The sequence below is a fragment of the Desmodus rotundus genome, chromosome 9 (genome assembly GCF_022682495.2).
Source record: "Desmodus rotundus isolate HL8 chromosome 9, HLdesRot8A.1, whole genome shotgun sequence".
Taxonomy (NCBI): Eukaryota; Metazoa; Chordata; class Mammalia; order Chiroptera; family Phyllostomidae; genus Desmodus; species Desmodus rotundus.
In genome coordinates this window covers 41,881,629-41,889,991 of record NC_071395.1, presented here as the reverse complement: position 1 = coordinate 41,889,991, position 8,363 = coordinate 41,881,629, and the positions used below count along the sequence as shown (strand labels likewise).

The following is an 8,363-nucleotide window of genomic DNA, read 5'->3' as shown; positions in this document are numbered from 1 at the left end:
AGAGAAGCCTTTTCCACCTATCTCCCCAGACTAAATGGGTCCTCAGAGATTTTTTCTCCTCTGTGCAATTAACTGCATTCTCTAGGCATTAATAATGCCAATCTTTTTCTGTCACAGAGAATGTAAACATTTATTTTCATCTTAAATTTGCCTCTTAATCTTTTAGGGATTATTTGACTTATAGAAGCTTTGAATATTGTTAAATCTATCAGTACTTTTTTTTTTACAATTAACTGCCAATTTAAAAAGAATTAATCCTCATCTGAGGATAAGTTTATTGATTTTAGAGAGAGAGGAAGGGAGAGAGAGACAGAGAAAAACATCAATGTGAGAGAAACATCAATTGGTTGACTTCTGTATGTGCCCCAACCAGGAATTGAACCTGGGACCTTTTGGTGTATGGGGTGATGCTCCAACCAACTGAGCAACCTGGCCAGGGCTTGCTTAACTGTGGATTTCTAATGCAATACACCTTTACTCAAGAGCACGTACACACGAGCATACGCTCTCACATATGCTTTGTATTTTATTTGAATGGTTTTGTGATTTTGTTTACCCCTTTTACCTATGCAGTCCACATGCTTTTCTCCTCTCCTTGGAAGAATCCACCTGGCAGGCAGTATGGGAAAGAGGAGCCATAAGGATTTTCACTAAGCAGAAGTGCTGCATGGTGATCAAAAGAGGTAACAGATCTGTTGTGTTTATAATGATCAGAATTCCATTTCTGATGGCTGGCCCAGTTTGTGGGCAGTACTGATCAATGACGGCCATGCCAGACAGCTTTGTTGTGATGCTATGAACAGAAGTTCACTCTTCTCAGGTGTCCACTGTATGTCACAGGAACTACACTGGAGAATCCCATGCATCATCTCATTTAAATCACTCATTAGTCTTACAGTGTAGAAAATATCTATGACACCCATTACAGCGGGGATGTATCTGCAGCTAATAGAGATAAGAGAACTTTGTCTAGGTCACACACATAGGAAATGGGCGGACCAAAATTCTGTTGTAACAAGTCTTACTCAAAATCCCACTTTTTGAATCACATCTCTATACTGCACTTTGGAAGAGTTGTATATCAAAGATCATTGTAATAAGAGGAATAGATTAATAATGGTAGTATAACAATAATAGCTATAAAATTTACTGAGATCCTACTCTGCACAAAGGCATTACTAATACTTACAAAGAAGGTAATAGCAGTACCAACATTTTCAGAAGTAAAATCAGGCACCAGAGAGTTAACTGTCACATCAATGGGAAGCATCAGGTCATAGAATTGAGGCTATTTGAGTTGAGAATCCAGGAATTAACATCTGTTATAGAGCTATTTAAATGAAAGAAGTACAGAGATTATCAAAGAAAAGATATTAAATGTCTTCAATTATTTTGGAAGGGTCATATCTTAGAAGAAATTGGCTTATGTCTGTAGCTTAAAGTAGAATTAGGACAAGTGAGTAGGAGATAGAGATTTCTAATAAATTTAACACAGGCTAATTACATTTGAAATGAAAATGGCCACCATTTGTCTGAGTGAATCAGTGTCATTGGAAAGGTTGATTGAGGGTGAAGGAGGTCCTTGCAAAGGTGGAAGCAAAGACGACAAGCTGATGTGCCAGTTGGCAGTTCCCTAAATGTTGCTTTTGCCGCCGCCTCCAGCAGACACACCAGCGGCATGGAAACAGGAAACCACACAGAAGCATCAGAATTCCTCCTCCTGGGTCTCTCAGAGGATCCCGAAGTGCAGCCCTTCCTCTTTGGAGTGTTACTGTCCATGTACCTGGTCACTATACTTGGGAACCTGCTCATCATCCTGGCCATCAGCTCAGACTCCCACCTCCACACCCCCATGTACTTCTTCCTCTGCAATCTGTCCTTTGTTGACATCTGTTTCACCTCCACCACCATCCCAAAGATGCTGCTGAACATCCAGACACAGAGCAAAGCCATCTCCTACAATGGTTGCCTCATTCAAGTGTATTTTTTTATGATTTTTGCTGGAATGGATGGTTTCCTTTTGACTGTGATGGCCTATGACCGGTATGTGGCCATCTGCCACCCCCTGCACTACATGGTCATCATGAACCCTCGCCTGTGTGGCCTGCTGGTTCTGTTGTGTTGGTTCATCATATTCTGGGACTCCCTGGTTCATATCCTACTGTTGAGTCGGCTGACCTTCTGTGTAGGAACCAAAATTCCACATTTCTTCTGTGAACTGGCTCAGATTCTCAAGGAAGCCTGCTCAGACACCTTCATCAATAATGTCTTCATGTACGTGACTACTGCCCTACTGGGTGTGATTCCCGTCACTGGAATTCTCTATTCTTACTCTCAGATTGTCTCCTCTTTAATGAGAATGTCCTCTGTAGGGGGAAAATATAAAGCATTTTCCACCTGTGGGTCTCACCTCACTGTGGTCTCCTTGTACTATGGGACAAGCCTGGGGGTGTACCTTAGTTCTGCTGTGACCCATTCTTCCCAGAGAAGTTTGATTGCCTCAGTGATGTACACTGTGGTCACCCCCATGCTGAACCCCTTCATCTACAGCCTGAGGAACAAGGATGTGAAGGGGGCTTTGGGAGGGCTCCTTAGCCAAGGAGCCTCTTGTCTGTGATGGATCATTCATCTCAGAACTAAGCAGGCATTGTGGGCCCCAAAAACCAATGTTGTAGATTTAAATCTGGTTTTTATCTTTCCTAAAAACACATGCTTTGTTACTTCTATTTTCAAAGCACCAACAATTTTGTATTTATTTAACTTCTAAATTTTATTTTTTCAATTACAGTTTACATCCAATATTATTTTGTATTATTTTCAGGTGTACAGCATAGTGGTTACACAATCATATACTTTACAAAGTGTCTCCCCCAATATTTCTAGCACCCACCTAACACCACACATAGTTATTACAATATTATTGACTGTATTCCTTATGCTGTACTTTATATTTCCATGACTACTTTATAATTGTCAATTTGTACTTCTTAATCCCTTCACTCTTTTTACTCAGTCTTTCAACTCCCCTCACCTCTGGCAACCATCAGTTTCCTCTCTATATCTGTGAGTCTGTTTCTATTTTGTTTGTTTATTTTGTTTTTGTATTAGTTCTCCTCAGCAACCTCCTCAGTAATTTCTTTGTACTTTTTCTTCTCTATTTGCAGCCCATAAAGTTGTATCTTTCTTGTAGCCATTCCTGAGATTTCCAACATTAGCTTTGAAAAATTTCCATGAAGTGCTGACATGGTTCCCCCCCAGAGTATTCTCTCAAATGTAGATATTCTTTACCTTAATTTGGTTGTGAGTTTGTTTTTCTCTGGAAGAAATGGAATAAAAATTACACCATAGTCATAAAAAGTGCTTACCACATGAGGACTGTGCTTGTTGCTTCCTTTACATCGGCGATTGTCAACCAGTGTGCTGCAAGAATTTTTAAACCATGCAGTACATGACAATTTAGTCAGGGGCACTGACCTCTCTCTCTCTTTTTTTTTAAAGATTTTATTTTATTTTTAGAGAGAGGGAAGGGAAGGAGAAAGAGAGGGTGAGAAACATCAACGTGTCATTGCCTCTCATGCACCCCCTACTGGGGACCTGGCCTGCAACTCAGGCATTTGCTCTGACTGCAAATTGAACTGGTGACCCTTTGGTTCCCAGGCCTGTGCTCAATCCACTGAGCTACATCAGCCAGGGCTGACCTCTTTTCCCTTAGGTTGTCAAATTAAAAAAAAAAACAAAACCAGCCAATGCAACAATAGCCGTCTGGTGTGAATGAATCAAAGTTATACCTATTTTTTTTGTCAGGTTGACAAAAATTATATTATTTGGTGTGTCATAGAATTTTAGTAATTAGTTTGCACGTGCCATGAGATGAAAAAGTTTGAACATCGCTGCTTCACATGTATAATTTTATGTGGTCACGACAACATTTCTCTGAGCTATTTTATCTCCTTTATCTCATTTTTCAGAGAAAGACATTGAGAGTGGGATGGACTCTAATCTGACACTTGGGAGCCCACACTGCTAATTGAGCTATCAGATCTGTCATGTAAACAGAGATGTGACTTTCAGCTTCAAGAGTAGGAATCTAGACCTGAAGGGTAGTTTGTCCAGGTGATTCATTTTGTTTATTACTTTAAAAAATTTCAAGTTCATGATTTTATTATATTTATTAAATGTTTTTTTTATTGTTGTTCAAGCACAGTGGTCTCCATTTTCCTGCCACCACTTTCCCCCACCTCAGCTACTACCACCTTCCACCCTCAATCCTACCCCTCTTTGGCTTTGTCTATGGGTCCTTTATACATGTTCCTTGATGACCCTTTCCCTTCTTTCCCCTGTTATCTTCCTCTCCACTCCCTTCTGGTTACTGTCCATTTGTTCTTTATTTCAATGTCTCTGGTTATATTTTCCTTGCTTGTTTGTTTTGTTGATTAGGTTCCACCTATAGGTGAGATCATATGGTATTTTTCTTTCACCACCTGGCTTACATCACTTAGCATAATGCTCTCCAGATCCATGTGTGCTCTTGAGGAGGGTAGGATTTCCTTCTTTCTTTCTCCTACCTAGTATTTCATTGTGAAAATGTACCATGGTTTTTGATCCATTCATTTACTGATGGGCACTTAGGTTGCTTCCAGCACCAACACTTGGCTATTGTAAACTGTGCTGCTGTGAACATTGGGGTGCATAGGTTCTTTTGAATAGGTGTTTCAGGATTTTTAGAGTATAATCCCAGCAGTGGAATTGCCAGGTCAAAAGGCAGTTCCATTTTTAGTCTTCTGAGGAAATTCCATGCTGTTTTCCAGAGTGGCTGCACCAGTCTGCATTCCTACCAACAGTGTACTAGGGTTCCCCTTTCTCCACAACCTCATCTGCACTTATTGTTTGTTGATTTGTTTATGATGGCCATTCTCACCAGTGTGAAGTGGTATCTCATTGTGGTTTTAATTTGCATCTCTTGGTGGCTAGTGATGCTGAGCATCCTCTCATATGTCTCTGGGTCCTCTGTATGTCCTCCTTGGAAAAGTGTCTGTTCAAGTCCTTTGCCCAGTTTTTTAATTGGATTGTTTGTCTTCCTGGAGTGGAGTCATGTGAGTTCTTTATATATTTTGGAGATCAAACCCTTGTCCAAGATATCATTAGCAAGTATATTTTCCCATACAGTTGGTTTCCTTTTCATTTTGCTGATATTTTCTTTAGCCATGCAGAAGTTTTTTGTTTTGATGAAGTCTCATTTGTTTATTCTTTCCTTTATGTCTCTTCCTCTAGGGGACATATCAGTGAAATATAGTTGCCTGGAATATCAGATTTTCCTGCCTATGTTCTCCTCTAGGACTTTTATGGTAGTATGATTTATATCTTGAGTTTACTTTTGTGTATGGTGTAAATTGATGGTTGAGTTTCATTTTTTTAAAGTATATTTATTGATTATGCTATTACAGTTGTCCCATTCCCCCCCCCCCGCCACTACACTCCATCCTGTCCACCCCCTCCCTCCCACATTCCCCCACTATAGTTCATGTCCATGGGTCATACTTATAAGTTCTTTGGCTTCTACATTTCCCACACTATTCTTACCATCCCCCTGTCTATTTTCCACCTATCATCTATGCTACTTATTCTCTGTACCTTTCCCCCCCTCTCCCCCTCCCACTCCCCTAATGACAACCCTTCATGTGATCTCCATCTCTATGGTTCTGTTCCTGTTCTAGTTGTTTGCTTAGTTTGCTCGTTTTTGTTTTAGGTGTGGTCGTTAATAACTGTGAGTTGGCTGTCATTTTTACTGTTCATATTTTTTATCTTATTTTTCTTAGGTAAGTCCCTTTAACATTTCATACAATAAGGGCTTGGTGATGATGAACTCCTTGAACTTGACCTTATCTGAGAAGCACTTTATCTTCCCTTCCATTCTAAATGATAGCTTTGCTGGATAGAGCAATCTTGGATGTAGGTCCTTGCCTTTCATGACTTGGAATACTTCTTGCCAGCCCCTTCTTGCCTGTAAGGTCTCTTTGGAGAAATCAGCTGACAGTCTTATGGGAAGTCCTTTGTAGGTAACTGTGTCCGTTTCTCTTGCTGCTTCTAAGATTCTCTCCTTCTCTTGAATCTTGGCTAATGTAATTATGATGTGCCTTGGTGTGTTCCTCCTTGGGTCCAGCTTCTTTGGGACTCTCTGAGCCTCCTGGACTTCCTGGAAGTCTATTTCCTTTGCCAGATTAGGGAAGTTCTCCTTCATTATTTGTTCAAATAAGTTTTCAATTTTTTGTTCTTCCTGTTCTCCTTCTGGCACCCCTATAATTCGGATGTTGGAATGTTTCAAGATGTCCTGGAGGTTTCTAAGCCTCTCCTCATTTTTCCAAATTCTTGTTTCTTCATTCTTTTCAGGTTGGATGTTTCTTTCTTCCTTCTGGTCCATACCATTGATTTGAGTCCCAGTTTCCTTCTCATCACTATTGGTTCCCTGTACATTTTCCTTTGTTTCTCTTAGCATAGGCTTCATTTTTTCATCTAGTTTTCAAACAAATTCAACCAATTCTGTGAGCATCTTAATAACCAGTGTTTTGAACTGTGCATCCAATAGGTGCTATCTCTTCCTCGCTTAGTTGTATTTTTTTCTGGAGCTTTGAAGTGTTCTGTCATTTGGGCCATTTTTTTTTTTTTTTTTTTTTGTCTTGGCGCTTCTGTTACTTAAAGGGGCGGAGCCTTAGGTGTTCCCCAGGATGGGGTAACGCTGGTCGCTGCACTGTGACGCTGTATGTGGGGGGAGGGGCCAAGACGGAGCAATGGCGTCCGCTCCACTCTCCACCAGATTTCAATCTTTCACTCTGCTACCCACAATCAAACTGGGCCCCCCCAGTGCTGGTTCCCGTGTGGGTGGGCTTGTGCACGCCCTAGGCCCCTGTGGGTCTCTCCAACGACCTCTCCCGTGAGACTGGGAGTCTCTCCTGCTGCCGCCCCAACCCCCACGGGTGTTTTCAATCAGAGGTTTGAGGCTTTATTTCCCGGAGCTGGAGCCCTGGGTTGCGCGGTCTGCTTCGCTCCCAGCCGTTTGTCCAGTTTATCTGTGTGCGAATGTGGGGCCGCGGGGTGCTACCCGCCGCTCTGCCTGCCCCTTTCTCCACCACTCTGAGTCCGGCCCTCTCAGTTTATCTGCGCGAATGTGGGGTCGCAGGGTCTGCTAGTGGTCAGACTGCCTGCCCTGTTCATCCCACACTCCGCCAGTCTCGGTCCCACCACGGCCACGCGAGTCCTCTCCGCCCCGGCTTCCCGTCTCCACCCCTCCTACCGGTCTAGATGAATGTTCATCTTTTATTTCCTTGGTGTCGGACTTCCCTGCTGTTTGATTTTCTGTCAGTTCTGGTTGTGCAAGGAGGCACAGTGTGTCTACCTACACTGCCATCTTGATTCTGAGTTTCATTTTTTTGCATGTAGCCATCTAGATCTCCCAACACCATTTGTTGAAGAGGCTACTTTTGCTCCATTTTATGCTTCTGCTCCCTTTGTCGAATATTAATAGACCATAGAGACTTGTGTTTATTTCTGGGCTCTCTATTCTGTTCCATTGGTTTATGTGTCTGTTCTTATGCCAGTACCAGGCTGTTTTGATTATCGTGGCCTTGTACTATATTGTGATGTCAGGTATGGTGATCCCTCCTACTTTGTTCTTCTTTCTCAAAATTGCTGCAGCTATTTAGGGTCATTTATGGTTCCATATACATTTTTGAAATGTTTTATATCTGTGAAATATGTCATTGGTAGTTTAAAAGAGATTGCATTGAATCTGTAAATTACTTTTGGTAGTATAGACATTTTGATGATGCTAATTCTTCCAATCCATGTACACAGTAAATGCTTCCATTTATTTGTGTCTTCCTTAATTTCTTTCTTCAGTGTTGTATAGTTTTCTGAGTATAGTTCTTTTACCTCCTTGGTTAGGTTTATTCCTAGGTATTTTATTTTTCTTATTGCTATAGCAAATGGGATTTTTCTCCTGATTTCTGTTTCTGATATTTCATTGTTGGTGTACAACAATGCCTTTGATTTCTGAATATTGACTTTTCTGAATATTGACCCGCTGCTTTGCCAAATTCACTTATTAGGTCGAGTAGTTTTTTTGGTGGAGTCTATAGGGTTTTCTATGTACATTATCATGTCATCTGCAAACAGTGACAGTTTTACTTCCTCCTTTCCAATTTGGATGCCTTTTATTTCTTCTTCTTGTCTGATTGCTGTGGCTAGGATTTCCAATACTATGTTGAGTAGAAGTGGTGAAAGTGGACATCCTTGTCTTGATCCTGATTTTAGTGGGAAAGCTTTTATTTTTTGCCCAATTGAGTATGATATTGGCTGTAGGTTTTTCA

At 41.2% G+C, this 8,363-nt stretch overlaps 1 protein-coding gene across 2 annotated transcripts; it reads left to right on the top strand.

Annotated features, from left to right (window-relative positions):
* Nucleotides 1-587: 587 nt before the first annotated feature.
* On the top strand, nucleotides 588-2,907 carry LOC112301374 (olfactory receptor 7D4-like). Of its 2 annotated transcripts, none has more exons than XM_024556818.3 (2): nucleotides 588-683; nucleotides 1,666-2,907. In XM_024556818.3, the coding sequence occupies exon 2, from the start codon at nucleotides 1,679-1,681 to the stop codon at nucleotides 2,615-2,617; it is 939 nt and encodes a 312-aa protein (XP_024412586.2). In that variant the 5' UTR covers nucleotides 588-683; nucleotides 1,666-1,678; the 3' UTR covers nucleotides 2,618-2,907. The 2 variants fall into 2 exon arrangements, with proteins under 2 accessions (XP_024412586.2, XP_045048403.2); XM_045192468.2 differs by having other exon boundaries at nucleotides 1,663-2,907.
* The last annotated feature ends 5,456 nt before the right edge of the window (nucleotides 2,908-8,363 follow it).

Coding starts and splice junctions, on each gene's coding strand:
- LOC112301374 (XM_024556818.3), top strand. CDS start 1,679: ATGGAAACAGGAAACCACACAGAAGCATCAGAATTCCTCCTCCTGGGT.